Source organism: Cherax quadricarinatus, chromosome 21 (genome assembly GCF_038502225.1).
Source record: "Cherax quadricarinatus isolate ZL_2023a chromosome 21, ASM3850222v1, whole genome shotgun sequence".
Lineage (NCBI taxonomy): Eukaryota > Metazoa > Arthropoda > Malacostraca > Decapoda > Parastacidae > Cherax > Cherax quadricarinatus.
Window position 1 is genome coordinate 3,630,933 of NC_091312.1, and position 24,324 is coordinate 3,655,256.

The 24,324-nt window shown below is 44.0% G+C and overlaps 1 protein-coding gene and 1 long non-coding RNA gene across 4 annotated transcripts in view; one reads left to right on the forward strand and one right to left on the reverse strand.

Annotated features, from left to right (window-relative positions):
* The window catches only part of LOC128689060 (uncharacterized), a 150,691-nt gene extending 144,384 nt beyond the window's left edge, over positions 1–6,307 (reverse strand). For 2 of the 3 annotated variants that reach the window (XR_008407106.2, XR_011392248.1), the window contains exon 1: positions 5,781–6,292. This is a non-coding gene — a long non-coding RNA (uncharacterized lncRNA). Of the gene's footprint in view, positions 1–5,780 lie in introns of all 3 variants that reach the window. The other variant, XR_011392249.1, reaches the window with a different exon arrangement.
* Positions 6,308–8,089: 1,782 nt separating this feature from the next.
* Positions 8,090–24,324, forward strand: part of sprt (PDZ domain-containing protein sprite) — a 275,215-nt gene continuing 258,980 nt past the window's right edge. Inside the window, exon 1 of the mRNA XM_070087115.1 lies at positions 8,090–8,319. Coding sequence (XP_069943216.1) covers positions 8,310–8,319 — 10 coding nt within the window. The 5' untranslated portion in view covers positions 8,090–8,309. The remainder of the gene's footprint in view (positions 8,320–24,324) is intronic.

Below are 24,324 nucleotides of genomic sequence, written 5' to 3' on the forward strand. Positions count from 1 at the left end.
TACCAGTGTCTCATTGTATAATTTATACAACCAGTATTCATTAAAGAGCCATGGTTGAAGGTAATGTAATTAATGCAGATAAATCCACGAGAATTAAGGCTATAAAGGCCTTATTAAATGCAAAAAAAAAAAAGGTCATGTGACCAGAGCTTATAATAAATGCCTGGAATTAGTGGCAGAAGTAACTGTGAATAAGGTTAATTTAGAATTATATTTGGTATCATTTGAGAATAGGTATGTGTCATTTATATTGTGTTACAAAGAATATGAAGATCTGCTGGTGAATTGTGCAGATAATAATGAAAGGGAATTATTAATTAATCAATATTATGAACTGGAAGAGAAAATACTATCATGTAAAAATGAGGTATTAAATAAATTAAAATGTGCAAGTACTATAGTAGACCAATCTAGTAACGTAAGTGCCAGGTCTTTGCCCAAACTCCCAACATTTAATCCAGGAGACAACTGGGAGGAATTCTGGTCAGTATTTAAAGCTGCTGTACATGTGAAGAATGACCTAGCAGATGTCACAAAATTATTTCATCTCAAAGGGCAGATCAGAAGCGATGCCTGTGCTCTGATTCAAGGATTTCAAAATATTGACTCCAGTTACCTGGAAGCAGTTGACTTGTTAAAGGTGATCTATGATAATATGGAGCAAAGTAGGTTAGACCTAGTAAATATTGTGATTATTTTAAGAACTCCACAACACCCCAATGGAAATAAGTCACTGTCTGACTTTTTTGGGTTATCCTAGGTTCTCTACACATATGCTGCTATGTATGATAATTATATGTAACTGTATTTGTGTATACCTGAATAAACTTACTTACTTACTAACACAATTACCACAGTTTGAAACTATTTAGGGCCAAATTTGAAAACACTCTTAAGTCCTTGATTAATAGGTTTGATTAGGGTGAATCAGACTGGATATTAAGTTCTGTCTTACAGAAGAAATTGAACTGCAAGACTAGAGTGGACATCTAATAAAATACCACAAAGGTTATTTTTCTCTGGAGGAAATAAGATTAGGTATACAAGAATTAATTGTTCAGTTAGAGACAAACCAACCAAATAATTATAAGAATGTAACACGTGATGACTATGATGCATCTGCCAGGTCTCACAAATGGAAAAATATCCTTATGTTAATAATCATTATAATTCATCCCATAAAATGGGTTACATAGGCACATATCAAGTGGCAAGAACCAAAAATAATGGTTCTCCACATTAAGAGGAATAAGTACCTTAATAAGAGTGGCCAAGTTAATAAAGGGCAAGTCAAGCAAAAAAGTTTTTTTTTTTTGCAAGGGTACTCATTTCTCCACGAATTGTAATGCTTATGATTCATGGGATGGTAAGGTGGAAAGGTTGGAAGAACTTGAAAGATTTATCAGATGTTTAGGTGGTCATAATTCAAATTCAAATTTCTTTATTTCGTTTCAGGTTTACAATGTGGTTGGCATATTTTACGAAATATATTTACATAGGTAGTTTACAGTGAGGGTTTACAATGATTTGTGGTGCAAAGAGAGCCACTATCATGCCTTGGCATTACGGTCAATCTAAACTTAATACATTACTGATTACTTAGCACTAGACGTATAAAACAGTTTCATAAGGCTGCACTAATTATACAAAATGTTATACATCTATTAAACATTTGTTATTATTAGGTTAAAATATGAGAAATTATTGTACTTAGAGCATTTTCTTACGGGGTTCTGAGGCTAGGTGAGTAACACAGTGAGTAATGATATTTTGAGGCGGTGGAGTGTGATTTGTTAACTTTGTAGGCAAAATTAAGTACTGAGTATTTAGTTTTGGGTGAGTAGGTGGCTTTTAAGAAGAGTCTTGAATTGATGTACAGACAGGGTTCCTTTGGTATTCACCGGTAATGGATTCCAGATTTTTGGGTCCTTTACGCGCATTGAGTTTTTTTTTTATATTTTATTTAAAACTCAGGTACACATTGAGTTTTTACATAGTGAGAGCCGGGCACGGGGAACATCAAAGAGTGATCTGTGTCTTGTGTTATGATCGTGTGTTCTGTTAAGGTTAGTAAGGAGAAGTCTGAGTGGAGGGTTTATATTTGTGTGTAGTGCTCTATGTATGTAGTAGGCACGGTAATAAGTATGGTCGTTCTTTATGGTGAGTAAGTTTAGCCTTTTGAATATTGGTGGAGTATGCTGTCTGGAGTGGGAATTTGCTATTATTCTGACTGCTGCCTTTTGCTGGGTTATTAATGGTCTGAGATGATTTATTGTTGTTGAGCCCCATGCACAAATTCCATATGCGAGATAGGGGTAAATGATGATACAGGGTAAAGAGAGCTGGTTGTGGAACATAGTACCGTATCTTGGATAGTATGCCTTCGGTCGTAGAGATTTTCTTGGAAATTTGTTGTATATGTGTCTGAAATTTGAGGCTACTGTCAAGGTGGATTCCTAAGAATTTTCCCTCTGTGAGTCTTGTGACAGGTGATCCGTTTATTATTATGATAGGTGGAACATTCGCAGCTCTGTTTCCAAACTGAATGAAATAGGTTTTGTCAATATTGAGAGTAAGCTTGTTAGTCATCAGCCAGATAGATATATTCTGTAGTTCAGCATTTACAGTGTTGGCTAGTATGACTGGGTTTGGGTGAGAGAAGACGTATGTAGTGTCATCTGCGAATAATATGGGTTTGAGTAGTCGAGATGTATTTGGTTGGTCGTTCATGTAAATGAGAAAGAGTAGTGGCCAAAGACACTTCCTTGTGGGACCCCGACTGTAATTGGTTGTGTGGCAGAGTTAGCTCCATTTGTGTACACGTATTGGCTTCTTTTGCTAAGGTATGACTTTAGGTAGTTGAGGGAGTGCCTTGATGTACCATAGTGTGTTAATTTTATGTGCAACAAATCATGGCCAACTGTATCAAAAGCTTTATGTAAATCAATGAAGATTCCCAGTGGGACTTCTTTTTTCTCGAAAGCAGTGTATATTAGTTCTAGCATGTGTATAATAGCATCATTCGTGTTTTTATTAGGCCTGAATCCAAACTGACAGGGGTTGAGTATGTTGTGGGAGACGAGGTAGGAATAGATTTGCCTATGAATTAATTTTTCAAAGATTTTAGAGAGATTAGGGGCAAGTTAGATATCGGCCTAAAGTTATTAAAATCTGCTTGATCTCCTTCGTGGATCGGGGTGACCCTCGCTGTTTTGAGAATTCATGGGAAAGTGGAAGATTCAATGGATTTGTTAAAGAGTGTTGCCATAATTGGTGACAGTACTTGAGAAGTTTTTTTTTTTGTACATAAAGGGTTGTAAGTTATTTAAATCTCCTTTGTTTTTAAGTGTGTTGATGATGAGTCTTCAGTTGGGTTGGCCGGAGCTAGGAATAGTGTAAACGATTGTTATGCCAAACTTAATAATTGCTATCAATGCCACAAGGGAAGGCATCATGTAGTAACGTGTAAGGGTTTGTATATGATGATAATGATGATAATGATAATAATGTTGATGACCCTGGCACAACAGTTACTAATGTAATAATTGCAGTCAATGTTAATGATGATGGCATAGCTGAAGTAGCCTTACCAGTGGTGAATGTAGAAATTCGGGATAAAAGGCGTAAATTAAAAAATGTACCTGCATTATTGAACCAGGGGTCTTAACACACATTCATCAAGCACAGTTGCTGTATTGGTATGAAAGTGCAAAGGGGGATCCCACAAATCTAAAATGATCTGGGTTTCTGTCAGATAAAAAGGCTCAACTGTACGACATTGTGTATGTAAATGTCAACTTGGGCAATGAGAAAGTATCAGTAGAGTTATAGTTGATAGGCGCCCACAGAAAATCTCTACAATAGGGCTTAGTGAAGCTACTGACTGGCTTTCACAAAATGGTGTAGAATTGGCACCCTCTTGTGCAAATGATGATTCGGTGGGGCCAGTAAGTCTTCTAAAAGGGAGTAATTATTATGCTTCATTATTTATTATTAAAGATTAGCCGGTATTCTCCCGGCCCGGGCCTTTTCCAAGTGGTGGCCCGGCCTTGGCTCCCTCTCTAGGGAGTGTCTGAGACCTAAGTCTCCCATGGGAGGAGGCACAAGTACCTCCTCATCTTTGGGACCAACTGTCCCCAGGCCTAGCCACAAGCTAGGCCTCTCTGGCCTGCCATCCCCGCCCCAAGGGGCTAATGGGAATGACAGTCTTATGAGCTAAAGGCTCAGGCTCAGGCACCTACCCTACCCTAGAAGGGTTAGGCATGGTGTCGATGATTATGCTTCATTTGTAAAGGGTACGGTAAGGAAATATTATGTCACTTTTCTAAAAACAGCAAGAGGCCATGTAATATATGCTAAACTTCCTTGCTCTGATAATAACTAAATGGACAGTAAATATTGTTATTATAATTTAATAATTGTGTTATGTCTAATAAATGGATTAAGAGTCTTGCTTGCTGAAGTTTCCAAAAGCTTCGATCTACTAGGCTTAGTGTCATCCCTTACAATAAGAGGGAAACTGTTAATACAAGAAGCATGGAAACTTAAATGTGTTCTGGAAGATGCCCTATCTAATGAATTTATTTAAAAGGTGGGAAGAATTAATAGGTATTCTTCCTTACCCAAACTAATTAATGTAACATTGTTAGTGTTTAAATTTATAAACAAAATGAATATTTCATATAAATTTCCACATCCTCTGAAATGCTGTAATTAAGTGTATAGATAAGTAATATGCTGAATTATGTAAATATGTAATTTATCCTATCTTTATAACAAAGCCCATTATTTGATAATTTTAATTTCAAATGTGTGTAAAAATTGTAAGGCAAGGTGGAGTACAAAAAAAATTGCAGTTAATTAAGTCGTTTAGCAACAAACTCTGCCCGGCTGCACTGCGGAAAATTTTGAATTTTCCTAAATTCAGCATGCTTAAATTTGAAAAATATAATAATTACGTATTAAAATGTGATGCTATTTGGACCCTTCGAGAAATTTTGAGTGAGGGGGAATGTGGAACAGCCGGGGGAGTGACGCCGTACAGGGGATGCCATTTTGTAATATGTGAACAGTGGTTATCGTGGAAAATCCAACTAATAATCCGGCATCTACGACGCCAAATTGAGGCCTGGATTTGTAATAGGAGCCTGTGTTAATGTTCCCTGCTGAAGAATTGGGACACGAAATTTGCGGGACCTCAAGAATTACGTGTGGAAGTGGAAGATAAGGAATACGTCATCACTCACACAGGAAAGTGCACCATTAGTCCTTTCATGTAGATCTCTAGCTGGCCAGTGTAGGGTCTGTGTGTCAGGCATGTGTTGTGGTGTGATCCATCTACAGTAATTAAATGGTAAGTGGTAATACAAATTTCTTTTGTGTACCCAGCAAGCCTAATCATTTACAGTCCACAATTTAATTTACCAGAGTGGATGGTTTTAATATTGTAATTATTAGTTTAATGTCAGGTCTAGCTTTTTTGTTAGAGTGGTAGGAGGTGGGCTTCGAGGGAGTGACAGATCGGCGACCTGCTGTGACTAAGTCCCACTTACCTCACCCAAATTACTTGCAGGTAATAATTCAGGTAATACCTTGTAAACCTCCTGCAGGTAATTTGCTCACATAATTATAATTCATACAGGTAGCCGATTCCAACAGTCTAATAGGTCATACTTTATTTACTTTATATCCTCTTACAAATCACGTTTAATAAATTATATTACTATTCACCAATGTTATTTCATTTTGAATTTAATGTTTAAAGGTTAAATTTAAATTACCTTGGTGCTACTCCTTGCTGGGTTGATGTGAATTATATTGAATCTTCCAGCACTGGTGCGTGGAGCTGTGATGAGGTTGTGCAGTCACCATCACTGGCGTGTGGAGCTGTGATGAGGTTGTGCAGTCACCACCACTGGCGTGTGGAGCTGTGATGAGGTTGTGCAGTCACCACCACTGGCGTGTGGAGCTGTGATGAGGTTGTGCAGTCACCACCACTGGCGTGTGGAGCTGTGATGAGGTTGTGCAGTCACCACTGGCGTGTGGAGCTGTGATGAGGGTGTGCAGTCACCACCACTGGCGTGTGGAGCTGTGATGAGGGTGCATAATCACCACCACTAGTGTATGGAGCTGTGGTGAGTGTACGCAATCAACACCACTGCAGAATGAATACTGACGCCTCGTCTGTCAGCCTTGGCATTAATTTTTACCAGTGCACTTCAGCTACGATATTTTCGCCACTTTTATTTTCCAAGACTTCCAATAACTAATTACTAACATATATACTACACTAAATACTAACTAAGCGTCTAACTTTTAAGACCTTAACTCAATAAATACTCTTCGTAACGAGTGGTTGACTACGACACAATCAGCGTGAACTTCTCATTGGTAGACAAAACCATTCCAATCGTCACATTTCAGATCAATTTTAATGAACAAATGAAGACTTTTTTGAAAAATATGGTTCTTCACTGGGATTCTAACTTTATTTTCTATGACCATGAAACTACTTTTATTAACCAAAGTACTGATACCAGTTTGCTAGGCGTTAAATAACTAGCGTGGGTAACCTGCCCAGCTGACAACCTTCCTACCTCCCGGACCACCGGACGATTACTCCGTTAAACTTAAGATTTAAGCTTAAAATTTAAACTAGTGTTTTTCAAACTCGGGCAGCCAATATCTATGAATACAACTTTTTTTTTGAGTGTATCGAAATAACATACTCTAATTAGTATAATACAAGAGTATAAATATTTTTTAGAGACAGATGTCTACTATATATTCTCATACTTTATTATTATTATTATTATTATTATTATTATTATTATTATTATGAAGCGCTGAAACTGAAGGGATTATCAAGACCTGAGGGATGAGGTAATTAGGTTTGATCCAAGGAAGAAAAAAAGTTAGCCTCTCGACCTGTACTTCTTAGAACGCAGGCGAGAAAGGTACATGATAGAGGAGCTAGTCTCAATTCTACACGCCGAAATCATTCCCTACGAAAGCAAAAGACTAGACAGGCGGTGTAACATCCCCCCAGTGATAGGCAGGGGCGCCATGAATACTTTAAGAGTTAACACAATAAGTGTCAGGGGCCTAAGACTGTTCAGTTGCCTCCCAGCATACATAAGGGGGATTACCAATAGATCCCTGGCTGTTTTCAAGAGGAAGCTGGACAGATACCTAAAGTCAGTACCTGACCAGCAGGGCTGTGATTCGTACGTCGGTCTGCGTGCGGCCAGCAGTAACAGCCTGGTTGATCAGGTCCTGATCCACAGCGAGACCTGGTCATGGACCGGGCCGCGGGGCGTTGACCCCTCGGAATGCCCTCCAGGTATACTCCAGGTAAGAGTCCTTCCTCGGCATCAAGGCATCCCCTCCCCCTTGAAGGGGTAAAAAACTCATGTGAAAATTAGTACGAGTCAGTTTACAAATAGTGAAGGAGAAGACGTATGACGTACTGACCCTGTACTTAGCATTAAGTAAGTACCTGGGTGTTAGTCGACTGGTGTGGGTCGCATCCTGGGGTAAGGACCCCAATGTAAATAAGACAGTCCCCGATGACGCACTGACTTTATTAGGTTATCCTGGGTAGCCGACACTCACCTGAGTTACTAATTCGAACAAAATCTTAACCTAAGTATCAGCATCCAGAAGTTATCCCACACAGAGATGCTATGGGTGAGTCTCCCGACCAATGGAGACTCCGCCTGGCTGTGACATCACTAGCGCCTGCGTTCTTCGCCAATGAGACGCCACGGAAATGATGTCGCTTTGCCGTATCTTTTAAAACACAATCAATTACTGTCTCGCTATCGGTTTGTTCAAGGTTTCATTAACCCTCTATGGTTGATGCAGTTTATTTTATCGTCATCACTACCTAAACCAAGATGAAAAAGCCGTCGACTGTGTGAGATACATCCGACCAATCTCGGTGCGGAGTGTCGGTGACGGCATTGGAAGAAACCTCCACCAATGAACGCCCGAGGAGACAGTGACGTTGACTGTGACTTTTGACACCAGGCAAAACGTAGGATCCCAGCGGTGTGAGATCGAATTAAGAGCGCTCAGTGTACGCCTGGTTTACCTGTGCCACGGTTGTGTGGTGCGCTCTCCCGTGAGTGCAGTGACTGATGTCGCTGCTGTTTCACTTTATATCTCTCTATCCCTGTCTCTTTCTTCTGTATTCCTGTGATTACTAACTGCAGTGATGTGCACGCCAAGTATTACGGTGTCATAGACCCTTTCAAAGTGTTCTAAAAGGATTGGGATTTGGAAGAGGATTAGTGATCAGCGTCATCATGCTGGACGGTAAGTCTCACTAAAGTGTGTATATGACGTCGAGTATATAGGATGCTGGGTGTCACAGTTGAGGGTATATATTGTTAAGTATACTGGAACTCTAATACGGGTACCACCACTAACCCAGAATGCTGGTACTCAATAGTAGCACAGGTACTACCACTTACCCAGGATGCTGGTACTCAAGAGTAGCACAGGTACTACCACTTACCCAGGATGCTGGTACTCAAGAGTAGCACAGGTACTACCACTTACCCAGGATGCTGTTTACCTGCACAACAAAGACGATGCAGTGTTGCGAACAAAGTGAAGTATATGCTTGATGTGTTGTCGCGTCCCGTCGACAGTCCAAGCAGGGCGACTGTGTCTGTGTATGCAAGCCGATGAGTGTGTAGGGTGAGTGTGTAGGGTGAGTGTGTAGGGTGAGTGTGTAGGGTAAGTGTGTAGGGTGAATGTGTAGGATGTGTGGAGTGAGTGTAGGGTGAGTGTATAGGGTGAATGTGTAGGGTGAGTGTGTAGGGTGAATGTGTAGGATGAGTGTGTAGGGTGAGTGTGTAGAGCGAGTGTGTAGGGTGAATGTGTAGGGTGAATGTGTAGGGTAAGTGTGTAGGGTGAGTGTGTAGGGTGAATGTGTAGGGTAAGTGTGTAGAGTGAGTGTGTAGGGTGAATGTGTAGGGTAAGTGTGTAGAGTGAGTGTGTAGGGTGAATGTGTAGGGTAAGTGTGTAGAGTGAGTGTGTAGGGTGAATGTGTAGGGTAAGTGTGTAGAGTGAGTGTGTAGGGTGAATGTGTAGGGTAAGTGTGTAGAGTGAGTGTGTAGGGTGAATGTGTAGGGTAAGTGTGTAGAGTGAGTGTGTAGGGTGAATGTGTAAGGTGAGTGTGTAGCGAGAGCATGTAAGGTAAGTGTGCAATGTATTAACTTTTATATGGTAGAAATTGTTACACTTACTATCTGTGCACATTGTCACTGCTACCATGTGTGCACACCGTTACTGCTACCATGTGTGCACATTGTCACTGCTACCATGTGTGCACACCGTTACTGCTACCATGTGTGCACATTGACACTGCTACCATGTGTGCACATTGACACTGCTACCATGTGTGCACATTGTCAGTGCCACCATGTGTGCACATTGTCACAGCTACCACATGTTGACATTGCTACTACAACCATGTGCATATATAATTAACATATGGAAATATTTACTAAACATACATTCTGAGAATTACAGACAGGAGGGGCAAAAGCTGCCGCCGGACTGACACTTCTACACTGGCACATCAGAAGGAAGACCACAGTAATGCCTAGGTAACATGACTGAAGAAATGAAGGGGTGAAGAGAGATGACTACCTCACATGGAATGACAAGAAGTCTGCTTGGAGCTAAAAATACGATCTAAGGACGTAACCATTGTGAAGACAGAGGCAACACCGGGAAGTCAAAGGGAGTGAGTGCATCAACGGATAATGGGACACCATTAGCACAACAGGAAAAGAAACTGCTAAGTTAACTGTGCATTTCAAAGGCAATGGGAGCAGAACAAAAAAAGTTTTGAACCTCTGTATAACGTCAGCTTCTACTGTGTTAGTGACAGTACTCTTTCGTCGAAAAAAAAAATGATTCCCAGCCTCTTTATGACTCAGTAATCTTCTACCCTTTATACTGGAGTATTTTGTATGTAGTGCTTATATCTCCCCTTGTTCTACGTTTTTCCCCTGACATAATCTCTCGCTGGTGCGATCTTCCTTCGCAGCTCCATCAACAGTTCGAGCTCAGAGCTAGAACTTCCACTGTGATTCACTGTGATCCCATTTACCTTCTAGGAGTACAATGAAGCTGGTTCACTGTGATCTCACTTGCCTCACAGGTTGTACACTGTATGCACTGCTTCTGGTCTTATTTCTAGCGTTGTCAGGATTGACGAATCAGACATGTGGAACACCTGGGTGTCTTTGTCTTGCACCTGTGTCTTATTCACCAACTTGTATACCACTGTACACAATTGATGTAATGATAGTTGTCAGGATTCATTACTTACCACTGAGTCAGAGTTCTCCTGACTCACCAAGCCAGCCCTCCACAACACTCGCAACGTCCTCCCAGTAGAAATAAACAGCGTGGGAGCCAGCGACTTGTCCTGAGGGGCAGCAGCATAGCCCCGTCCTTGACACTGCGACCGGATGGACGTCTGCAATAATGGGGCGTGGGAAGGGAGTCATCCCTAACTGTGGGAGCGTCTTCCAACCACCTAAATGTTCCACCCTGCACACACATGTAGGTGTGCTTGCAGTAGCTGAAAAGTTGAAGGTGGAGGATGAAATGTTTGCCATATGGCAAGAAACACAAAAAAATATAAACACCGGGCATGGATTGAATTAAAAGACAAATACTGCACACGTATGTAGACAAAGTTTTGAAGTGGTTGGTGTCTGCTACAATGTTTAAACATTACTACACAAAAATAAACATTTTTCCTTAAACATCGTTGCATTGAGAACTTTCTCCTCCCCCTCCCCCTTTATTTTTTACACAGAATTTACAATCTAGGAGCTGCTCTCCTACCTCATCTCGGTTCAAAGCCCAGCTCTATGTAACGCATACTTCCCACCCACATCCTTCCTTCCACAGCCAACTAACACCTGGGTGCCTATTTACTGCTAGGTGAACAAATGCGGAAGGTGCCAGGAGTCTTACCGGCACGTCTCTCTCTTTCTCTGCCTGGGAGTCGAACCCTGGCTCCTTCGGTTGAGCCGGGACAGGGAGGCCTGGTCGTGGACCGAGCCGAGGGGGCGTTGATCCCCGGAATACCCTCCAGGTAGACCAGTGAGTTAAAAATCAGCTTGCTGGAGACAACCTCCTACTTAGTGGTGAGGAACACTCATCGTTTCCTTCTCCAAAGGACAACTTTACAGCCCCAATTGACTGCAGAATTTGCTTCCGGGGCTCCCACATTCACATAGTGTCCAGGGTAATTTTACCTTGTATAACAGCTTATGGTTAAACAAGGGAAGAACTGGACATATCTTGTCGTCTGGTAAAATTTTTTTTGTTCATGGCTTAGAACTGATAATAACTAAGCGAAATAAATCCCAGTGATAGTCTGGAAATTGCGCGAAACTACACTTGTTAGGTTGAGCTCACCAAACTAGGCTGTAAAAGAAACATCTATCGAAAAAGATAAAGGAAGTGAAAAAATAAATGATAACAGATAGGAAAAATTTATAAAATTTCAAATGAATGCTCACACACGGCTAAAATTGTATGCAGGATGAAGAGTGTGGATTGAGGGAACAGTAACAAATATCAACAGTCATTAGCTAGCCATCTGGTAAGACCAGCTGCAAGACGGACAACACGTCCCTCGCTACCATCCAAGGCGGCCACAAGCAGGTCAAAGTGCCAGTTGTATAACCCTGATGACTATGTCCCGCGTCATCCTGGTACATTGTCTTACACATTTAATTGTATGTTAAACCGACAGCTAGATGAACAAGACACACTGACTGATGGGCTGAATACATCCTTGCAAGACTGAGACACTGATCACCTCAAACTTCTTCTTCACGTCTTTAACCCTTTCTAGTATTAATCTCTGTCTTGGACTGATAAAGTCACTGGTTGGCGAAACGTCTCCGCAATAAAGATACCCAAGTGTTGCTCAAGTGTCTCGGCACTGGCAGTGCCAATATTAGCACCCTGCTGACGCTGCCATCGTAGTTCGGTATCTCATCATTTGAGTCTTGGCGATCTGGCTCTAACCATTCTCTTTCATTTTGTTTTTCGAAGCAGCCGCTTAATAATGTATTTCAATAGCATTTTTGAAAAAGTCTTTCACTGCCGCTAATGACGTTTTCCTGACGTAAGGAAAAATATATTTAACGTAACTTTGTAATAATTTTAATAATAATAACAATAATAATAATAATAATAATAATAATAATTAGATGAACAAGAAAAAGAAGATTAGGATGATGAAGAAGAATTGCGATCCAAGGATTTTCAAGACTTTCTCTTCAGATATAGAGGAAAGTAACTAAAATCACTAATTGTCACCAAGAAGAAAATCGTCAGGTTCCTGCAAGCAGTTTCTGATGAGCCTCATTAACCTGACTGACCAAGAGGTTTAGACTGAAACTTGGCAGCAAGGGCGATGACTCCCAGCGCCATCAGCAGGTAGACAACAAGGGTAGGTAGACTTTTAGCTGATCCAACTGGGATTATAGTCAAATATGACGTGTGAGTTTCACCCTCTTGATGTAAGAGTCACCCTCGGAGTACAGGAGTAGCCTTCAGGGTGCAGGAGTTACCTTCAGGGCGCAGGAGTAACCTTCAGGGTACAGGAATCACCTTCAGGGTGCAGGAGTCACCTTCAAGGTACAGGAGTAACCTTCAGGATACAGGAGTAACCTTCAGGATACAGGAGTAACCTTCAGGGTGCAGGAGTAACCTTCAGGGGGCAGGAGTCACCTTCAGGGTACAGGAGTCACCTTCAGGGTGCAGGAGTAACCTTCAGGGTGCAGGAGTCACCTTCAGGGTACAAGAGTAACCTTCAGGGTGCAGGAGTAACCTTCCGGGTGCAGGAGTCACCTTCAGGGTGCAGAAGTCACCTTCAGGGTGCAGGAGTCACCTTCGGGGTTAAGTAAATACCAAGCTGTCATGATCCTCTTATTTATAAAACCTCGTTTGACACTCCTCTGACAGTGGTGAGTTCGTGGCCGACACGACGCTGCCATTACTCAAGTTAATGACTGGCACGTTCTGACTCACACAAACACTTTTCTTCTGACGCCTTCTGGGACACTTCTGCACTCACCTAGTTGTAGATACAGAGATTAATTCACAGCTCCTGTCCCCGCCTCTTTTTCATATCTTAGGCTTTATTGTTCTAATTTTTTTTAATCATTAGCAAACAGAGACAAGTATAACTCGATCCACTCTGGATGACTTTATGGTGGCGTTAATAGAAGCTATCACATTACTGATCCTTGCGGGACCCCATTCGGTACCGTTGCCCATGCTGATGTTTTATCCCTTTTGTTTTTTTGTTTTCTGTTCTTCACACACTGATCATAGAACCCTTGACACTGAATTCCTACCTATTCTTCTAGTTTGTTGATGTACTGTTCTGGTTTATTGATGTTTTGTTCTTCTAGTTATTTTATGCATAATAAAACATCGAAAAATAACACAGTAATCTCAAGAATTACACAATACCATCAAATAATGATATAATAAATTCGAGAAATGGTACAATAAGTTCAAAAATTATGCAATAACCTCGAAAATTATAAAATAACGTCGAAAAAAATTTTCTTCATAAATTCTGCCGTGAACGTGTAATGTGGAAGTCAACGCTACTTACGAAATACATAACGAATGGAGTCATATCTTCGAGTTGCTGTGAAATTAAGTGCTCATGACAACGGTATCTTAATGCTTTGTTACAAGCTAGAGTCCCCCAAGGTCCTTGTGACACACACACACACACACACACACACACACACACACACACACACACACACACACACACACATCACTAGTGCTTGGTAAGCGGTGTGCGGTGTCAGAGTGGGCAATTGTAACAAGTTATTTTTCCTCAAGGATCGGTACTAAGGCTGTCGTTGTTTCTGGTATAAGCGAACGACGAACCGGAAGAGACAGAGTCCGGTGTATTCTTGCTCACGGATCACGTGAAAGTATTGAGAATATAACCCAGGGAGGATAGGTGAGGCAGTAACTGGACCTGGATGAACTGCGGGATTGATCACACGAGTAGCGGCTGGAACTCAACGCTGATGTGTACAATAAGTCATCAGCACACTGACAATGTTTCCAGGTTTGTTTAATTAACATGTCTTACATGTTTACTAGACCGACAATTTATTACTGTATTCTCGTCAACCTGCCCCAGGGCAGTGAGCACTTAGCTACTTGGGTATAACTGGCAGATACAGTATTGTTTGACCCACTGGCTCACCCAGCAGTGTTTTGCGCTTATCACTTTTTCTCTCTTCCCTCTCAAGTTACTGTATTTGAGAGGGAGGTGTAGGTATACAATACAATAATAGGTGCAGGTGTGCAAGACAGACTGAGAGGTGCATGTGTATAAAACAGAATGATTGATGCAAGTCTTTAAAATCTAATGACAGATGGAAGTGTTTAGTCTAATGATAGACGCCAGTGTTTGTAACAGAATGATAAGTGGAGGTGAATGTATTATAATGAGACGTACAACAAGTGTGTATAAAAGAATGTTAGATGCTGGTCTGCATTACGTAATGATAGATGCAGGTGTATAACAATAAAAGATACAAGTGTGTAACAGCATGATGCTTGCAGTCGCATATAATCCCACACTAATTACTGGGAATGTTTGAAGCCGCTTGACCCGCACTCCTTGGAACGCAAGTAGACTCCAGGTAGACTCCAAGATAGAATTACAGTGACAGGGATACCACCTAATGTAAACACACAAAGTGTATGATTTGCCTGGGTCCTTCACGGTACTCACCTTCTCACGAGGTACATCAACACTGGGCAACACTGACCTAACTAAAGCCTACTTCCTGGATCTCTTGTAGCAGGTGTTTACGCTCAATATTACAAACACAGACACATGAAGACAGTAAATTCGAGTCTAAAAGTCTGTGTGTACTCCCCCCTTATTGTGGCTACAGGGGTCGATTCATAGCTCCTGGGCCCGCCTCTTCACTGGTCGCTACTAGGTCCACTCTCTCACTGCTCCATGAGGTTTATCATACCTCTTCTTAAAGTTATGTATGGATTCTGCCTCCACTACAACGCTCTCCAGACTATTCCATTTTCTGACAAGTCTATGACTGAAGAAATACTTCCTAACATCCCTGTGACTCACTTGAATCTTCAACTTCCAATTGTGTGTGTGTGTGTGTGTGTGTGTGTGTGTGTGTGTGTGTGTGTGTGTGTGTGTGTGTGTGTGTGTGTGTGTGTGTGTGTGTGTGTGTGTGTGTGTGTGTGTATGTGTGTGTGAGCATACAGACGTGCGTATGTGTGTATACTGTATACGCAAGGATCATAATGAGTGGGCTGTTTTCTGGCCTGGTGGTAGTACTCACGCCACTTATAGACCACAGTCAGCCTCTCACAGCAACACCCCGCCCCCAGTCAGCCTCTCACAGCAATACCCAGTCCACAGACAACCTCTCACAGCAACCCACAGCCCAAAGACAGCCTCTCACAGCAACACCCAGCCCACAGTCAGCCTCTCAGAGCAATACCCAACCCACAAGACAACCTCTCACAGCAACCCCCAGCCCACAAACAGCCTCTCACAGCAACACCCAGCCCACAGACAGCTTCTCACAGCAATACCCAGCCCACAGACAGCCTCTCACAGCAACACAGTCCACAGACAGCCTCTCACAGCAACAACCAATCCAGAGTCAGCCTCTCACAGCAACACAGCCCACAGACAGCCTCTCCCAGCAACACAGCCCACAGACAGTTTCTCACAGCAACACAGTCCACAGACAGCCTCTTACAGCAACACCCACTCCACAGACAGCCTCTCACAGTAATACCCAGACCATAGACACCCTCTCACAGAAACACTCAGCCCACAGACCGTCTCTCACAGCAACACGCAGACCACAGACAGCCTCTTACGGTAACACCCAGACTACAGAGAGCCTTACACACCAACACCCAGCCCACAGACAGCTTCTCACAGCAACACCCGGCCCAGAGTCAGCCTCGCACAGCAACACAGCCCACAGACAGCCTCTCCCAGCAACACAGTCCACAGACAGCCTCTCCCAGCAACACAGTCCACAGACAGCTTCTCACAGCAACACCCGGCCCAGAGTCAGCCTCGCACAGCAACACATCCCACAGACAGCCTCTCCCAGCAACACAGTCCACAGACAGCCTCTCCCAGCAACACAGTCCACAGACAGCCTCTCCCAGCAACACAGTCCACAGACAGCTTCTCACAGCAACACCCGGCCCAGAGTCAGCCTCTCACAGCAACACAGCCCACAGACAGCCTCTCACAGCAACACAGCCCACAGACAGCCTCTCACAGCAACACAGCCCACAGACAGCCTCTCACAGCAACACAGCCCACAGACAGCCTCTCACAGCAACACAGCCCACAGACAGCCTCTCACAGCAACACAGCCCACAGACAGCCTCTCACAGCAACACAGCCCACAGACAGCCTCTCACAGCAACACAGCCCACAGACAGCCTCTCACAGCAACACAGCCCACAGACAGCCTCTCACAGCAACACAGTCCACAGACAGCCTCTCACAGCAACACAGCCCACAGACAGCCTCTCACAGCAACACAGCCCACAGACAGCCTCTCACAGCAAGACAGTCCACAGACAGCCTCTCACAGCAACACAGCCCACAGACAGCCTCTCACAGCAACACAGCCCACAGACAGCCTCTCACAGCAACACAGCCCACAGACAGCCTCTCACAGCAACACAGCCCACAGACAGCTTCTCTCAGCAACACCCAGACCACAGACATCTTCTCACAGCAACACCCACACAATGAACCACACAGGGAGGCAAGCACACCACAACTGAAAAAAAAATTACGACCTACCCAAAGGTAAAGTACAAATTGTGTAAATATTCTCGTTGTTGTTCCTTGCCAGTGTGGTTAATTGAAATTATTTATTTACAAAAACAATGTTGCACGTAGGTGTGTAAATTTTAAGAAAATTAATGTATATTCTTTGTACATAGCACACATTACCAGTACAGTTACAAGAACCTTAAGTCTCCTTCCTCCGCATCTCTCTCTCTCTCTCTCTCTTATTCAAATTTTCTCCCGCATATTCTACGTCTCTTTCTCCCCCTTCCATCTTTCTTACTGAGCTCCGTCTCATGACACCATCGTTATCCTCACTTCATCTTCGTCATCTTCCTCCTTACTTCTCCTTCTTATGAATGATAATTACGTCTTTGTGTTCCTATCTCTCACACCGACTTCTATCTCATATCTGCTATCTCTCACACCTGCTTCTCTGTCATACCTGTTATCTCTCCCCCGGCTTCTATCTCTCACACCTGCTTCTATCTCTCACACCTGCTTCTATCTCTCACACCTGCTTCTATCTCTCACACCTGCTTCTATCTCTCACACCTGCTTCTATCTCTCACACCTGCTTCTATCTCTCACACTTGCTTCTATCTCTCACACCTGCTTCTATCTCTCACACCTGCTTCTATCTCTCACACCTGCTTCTATCTCTCACACCTGCTTCTATCTCTCACACCTGCTTCTATCTCTCACACCTGCTTCTATCTCTCATACCTGTTATCTCTCACACCTGCTTCTATCTCTCACACCTGCTTCTATCTCTCACACCTGCTTCTATCTCTCATACCTGTTATCTCTCACACCTGCTTCTATCTCTCACACCTGCTTCTATCTCTCACCCCTGCTTCTATCTCTCACACCTGCTTCTATCTCTCACACCTGCTTCTATCTCTCACACCTGCTTCTATCTCTCACACCTGCTTCTATCTCTCACACCTGCTTCTATCTCTCACCCCTGCTTCTATCTCTCACACCTGCTTCTATCTCTCACACCTGCTTCTATCTCTCACCCCTGCTTCTATCTCTCACACCTGCTTATATCTCTCACCCCTGCTTCTATCTCTCACACCTGCTTCTATCTCTCACACCTGCTTCTATCTCTCACCCCTGCTTCTATCTCTCACACCTGCTTCTATCTCTCACACTTGCTTCTATCTCTCACACCTGCTTCTATCTCTCACACCTGCTTCTATCTCTCACACCTGCTTCTATCTCTCATACCTGTTATCTCTCACACCTGCTTCTATCTCTCACACCTGCTTCTATCTCTCACACCTGCTTCTATCTCTCACACCTGCTTCTATCTCTCACACCTGCTTCTATCTCTCACACCTGCTTCTATCTCTCACACCTGCTTCTATCTCTCACACCTGCTTCTATCTCTCACACCTGCTTCTATCTCTCACACCTGCTTCTATCTCTCACACCTGCTTCTATCTCTCACACCTGCTTCTATCTCTCACACCTGCTTCTATCTCTCACCCCTGCTTCTATCTCTCACACCTGCTTCTATCTCTCACACTTGCTTCTATCTCTCACACCTGCTTCTATCTCTCACCCCTGCTTCTATCTCTCACACCTGCTTCTATCTCTCATACCTGTTATCTCTCACACCTGCTTCTATCTCTCACACCTGCTTCTATCTCTCACCCCTGCTTCTATCTCTCACACCTGCTTCTATCTCTCACACCTTCTACCCTCTGCTTCTATCTCTCACACCTGCTTCTATCTCTCACCCCTGCTTCTATCTCTCACACCTGCTTCTATCTCTCACCCCTGCTTCTATCTCTCACACCTGCTTCTATCTCTCACACCTGCTTCTATCTCTCACCCCTGCTTCTATCTCTCACACCTGCTTCTATCTCTCACATCTCTCACACTTGCTTCTATCTCTCACACCTGCTTCTATCTCTCACACCTGCTTCTATCTCTCACCCCTGCTTCTATCTCTCACACCTGCTTCTATCTCTCACACCTGCTTCTATCTCTCACACCTGCTTCTATCTCTCACCCCTGCTTCTATCTCTCACACCTGCTTCTATCTCTCACACCTGCTTCTATCTCTCACACCTGCTTCTATCTCTCACACCTGCTTCTATCTCTCACCCCTGCTTCTATCTCTCACACCTGCTTCTATCTCTCACACCTGCTTCTATCTCTCACCCCTGCTTCTATCTCTCACACCTGCTTCTATCTCTCACACCTGCTTCTATCTCTCACACCTGCTTCTATCTCTCACACCTTCTATCTCTCACACCTGCTTCTATCTCTCACACCTGCTTCTATCTCTCACCCCTGCTTCTATCTCTCACACCTGCTTCTATCTCTCACACCTGCTTCTATCTCTCACACCTGCTTCTATCTCTCACCCCTGCTTCTATCTCTCACACCTGCTTCTATCTCTCACACCTGCTTCTATCTCTCACCCCTGCTTCTATCTCTCACACCTGCTTCTATCTCTCACACCTGCTTCTATCTCTCACACCTGCTTCTATCTCTCACCCCTGCTTCTATCTCTCACACCTGCTTCTATCTCTCATACCTGTTATCTCTCACACCTGCTTCTATCTCTCACACCTGCTTCTATCTCTCACCCCTGCTTCTATCTCTCACACCTGCTTCTATCTCTCACCCCTGCTTCTATCTCTCACACCTGCTTCTATCTCTCACACCTGCTTCTATCTCTCACCCCTGCTTCTATCTCTCACCCCTGCCTGCTTCTATCTCTCACCCCTCACACCTGCTGCCTCTCACACCTGCTTCTATCTCTCACACCTGCTTCTATCTCTCACACCTGCTTCTATCTCTCACACCTGCTTCTATCTCTCACACCTGCTTCTATCTCTCACACCTGCTTCTATCTCTCACACCTGCTTCTATCTCTCACACCTGCTTCTATCTCTCACACCTGCTTCTATCTCTCACCCCTGCTTCTATCTCTCACACCTGCTTCTATCTCTCACATCCTGCTTCTATCTCTCACACCTGCTTCTATCTCTCACATCTCTCACACCTGCTTCTATCTCTCACACCTGCTGCTTCTATCTCTCACACCTGCTTCTATCTCTCACACCTGCTTCTATCTCTCACACCTGCTTCTATCTCTCACACCTGCTTCTATCTCTCACACCTGCTTCTATCTCTCACACCTGCTTCTATCTCTCACACCTGCTGCTTCTATCTCTCACACCTGCTTCTATCTCTCACACCTGCTTCTATCTCTCACACCTGCTTCTATCTCTCACACCTGATTCTATCTCTCACATCTCTCACACCTGCTTCTATCTCTCACACCTGCTTCTATCTCTCACACCTGCTTCTATCTCTCACACCTGCTTCTATCTCTCACACCTTCTATCTCTCACACCTGCTTCTATCTCTCACACCTGCTTCTATCTCTCACACCTGCTTCTATCTCTCACACCTGCTTCTATCTCTCACACCTGCTTCTATCTCTCACACCTGCTTCTATCTCTCACACCTGCTTCTATCCTGCTTCTATCTCTCACACCTGCTTCTATCTCTCACACCTGCTTCTATCTCTCACACCTGCTTCTATCTCTCACACCTGCTTCTATCTCTCACACCTGCTTCTATCTCTCACACCTGCTTCTATCTCTCACACCTGCTTCTATCTCTCACACCTGCTTCTATCTCTCACATCTCTCACACCTGCTTCTATCTCTCACACCTGCTTCTATCTCTCACACCTGCTTCTATCTCTCACACCTGCTTCTATCTCTCACACCTGCTTCTATCTCTCACACCTGCTTCTATCTCTCAATCCCTGTTATCTCTCACACCTGCTTCTATCTCTCACACCTGCTTCTATCTCTCACACCTGCTTCTATCTCTCACCCCTGCTTCTATCTCTCACACCTGCTTCTATCTCTCACACCTGCTTCTATCTCTCACACCTGCTTCTATCTCTCACACCTGCTTCTATCTCTCACACCTGCTTCTATCTCTCACACCTGCTTCTATCTCTCACACCTGCTTCTATCTCTCACCCCTGCTTCTATCTCTCACACCTGCTTCTATCTCTCACCCCTGCTTCTATCTCTCACACCTGCTTCTATCTCTCACACCTGCTTCTATCTCTCACACCTGCTTCTATCTCTCACACCTGCTTCTATCTCTCACACCTGCTTCTATCTCTCACACCTGCTTCTATCTCTCATACCTGTTATCTCTCACACCTGCTTCTATCTCTCACACCTGCTTCTATCTCTCATACCTGCTTCTATCTCTCATACCTGTTATCTCTCACACCTGCTTCTATCTCTCACCCCTGCTTCTATCTCTCATACCTGCTTCTATCTCTCATACCTGTTATCTCTCACACCTGCTTCTATCTCTCACACCTGCTTCTATCTCTCACACCTGCTTCTATCTCTCACACCTGCTTCTATCTCTCACACCTGCTTCTATCTCTCATACCTGTTATCTCTCACACCTGCTTCTATCTCTCACACCTGCTTCTATCTCTCACACCTGCTTCTATCTCTCACACCTGCTTCTATCTCTCACACCTGCTTCTATCTCTCACACCTGCTTCTATCTCTCACACCTGCTTCTATCTCTCACCCCTGCTTCTATCTCTCACCCCTGCTTCTATCTCTCACACCTGCTTCTATCTCTCATACCTGTTATCTCTCACACCTGCTTCTATCTCTCACCCCTGCTTCTATCTCTCATACCTGCTTCTATCTCTCACCCCTGCTTCTATCTCTCACACCTGCTTCTATCTCTCATACCTGCTTCTATCTCTCACCCCTGCTTCTATCTCTCACACCTGCTTCTATCTCTCACCCCTGCTTCTATCTCTCATACCTGCTTCTATCTCTCATACCTGTTATCTCTCACACCTGCTTCTATCTCTCACCCCTGCTTCTATCTCTCACACCTGCTTCTATCTCTCACCCCTGCTTCTATCTCTCATACCTGCTTCTATCTCTCACACCTGCTTCTATCTCTCACCCCTGCTTCTATCTCTCACACCTGCTTCTATCTCTCACACCTGCTTCTATCTCTCACACCTGCTTCTATCTCTCATACCTGCTTCTATCTCTCATACCTGTTATCTCTCACCCCTGCTTCTATCTCTCACACCTGCTTCTATCTCTCATACCTGCTTCTATCTCTCATACCTGTTATCTCTCACACCTGCTTCTATCTCTCACCCCTGCTTCTATCTCTCACACCTGCTTCTATCTCTCATACCTGCTTCTATCTCTCATACCTGTTATCTCTCACACCTGCTTCTATCTCTCACACCTGCTTCTATCTCTCATACCTGTTATCTCTCACACCTGCTTCTATCTCTCACCCCTGCTTCTATCTCTCACACCTGCTTCTATCTCTCACACCTGCTTCTATCTCTCACACCTGCTTCTATCTCTCACACCTGCTTCTATCTCTCACCCCTGCTTCTATCTCTCATACCTGCTTCTATCTCTCACACCTGCTTCTATCTCTCACCCCTGCTTCTATCTCTCACACCTGCTTCTATCTCTCATACCTGCTTCTATCTCTCATACCTGCTTCTATCTCTCATACCTGCTTCTATCTCTCATACCTGTTATCTCTCACACCTGCTTCTATCTCTCACCCCTGCTTCTATCTCTCACCCCTGCTTCTATCTCTCACCCCTGCTTCTATCTCTCACACCTGCTTCTATCTCTCACACCTGCTTCTATCTCTCACACCTGCTTCTATCTCTCACACCTGCTTCTATCTCTCACCCCTGCTTCTATCTCTCATACCTGTTATCTCTCACACCTGCTTCTATCTCTCACACCTGCTTCTATCTCTCACCCCTGCTTCTATCTCTCATACCTGTTATCTCTCACACCTGCTTCTATCTCTCACACCTGCTTCTATCTCTCACCCCTGCTTCTATCTCTCACACCTGCTTCTATCTCTCACCCCTGCTTCTATCTCTCACACCTGCTTCTATCTCTCACCCCTGCTTCTATCTCTCACCCCTGCTTCTATCTCTCATACCTGCTTCTATCTCTCATACCTGTTATCTCTCACACCTGCTTCTATCTCTCACACCTGCTTCTATCTCTCACACCTGCTTCTATCTCTCACACCTGCTTCTATCTCTCACACCTGCTTCTATCTCTCACCCCTGCTTCTATCTCTCACACCTGCTTCTATCTCTCACCCCTGCTTCTATCTCTCACACCTGCTTCTATCTCTCACACTTGCTTCTATCTCTCACACCTGCTTCTATCTCTCACACTTGCTTCTATCTCTCACCCCTGCTTCTATCTCTCACACCTGCTTCTATCTCTCACACCTGCTTCTATCTCTCACACCTGCTTCTATCTCTCACACCTGCTTCTATCTCTCACCCCTGCTTCTATCTCTCACCCCTGCTTCTATCTCTCACACCTGCTTCTATCTCTCACCCCTGCTTCTATCTCTCACACCTGCTTCTATCTCTCACACTTGCTTCTATCTCTCACACCTGCTTCTATCTCTCACACTTGCTTCTATCTCTCACCCCTGCTTCTATCTCTCACACCTGCTTCTATCTCTCACCCCTGCTTCTATCTCTCACCCCTGCTTCTATCTCTCACCCCTGCTTCTATCTCTCACACCTGCTTCTATCTCTCATACCTGTTATCTCTCACACCTGCGTCTATCTCTCACACCTGCTTCTATCTCTCACACCTGCTTCTATCTCTCACCCCTGCTTCTATCTCTCACACCTGCTTCTATCTCTCACACCTGCTTCTATCTCTCACACCTGCTTCTATCTCTCACACCTGCTTCTATCTCTCACACCTGCTTCTATCTCTCACACCTGCTTCTATCTCTCACACCTGCTTCTATCTCTCACCCCTGCTTCTATCTCTCACACCTGCTTCTATCTCTCACCCCTGCTTCTATCTCTCACACCTGCTTCTATCTCTCACACCTGCTTCTATCTCTCACACCTGCTTCTATCTCTCACACCTGCTTCTATCTCTCACACCTGCTTCTATCTCTCACACCTGCTTCTATCTCTCATACCTGTTATCTCTCACACCTGCTTCTATCTCTCACCCCTGCTTCTATCTCTCACACCTGCTTCTATCTCTCACACCTGCTTCTATCTCTCACACCTGCTTCTATCTCTCACACCTGCTTCTATCTCTCACACCTGCTTCTATCTCTCACACCTGCTTCTATCTCTCACACCTGCTTCTATCTCTCACACCTGCTTCTATCTCTCATACCTGTTATCTCTCACACCTGCTTCTATCTCTCACACCTGCTTCTATCTCTCATACCTGTTATCTCTCACACCTGCGTCTATCTCTCACACCTGCTTCTATCTCTCACACCTGCTTCTATCTCTCACACCTGCTTCTATCTCTCACACCTGCTTCTATCTCTCACACCTGCTTCTATCTCTCACA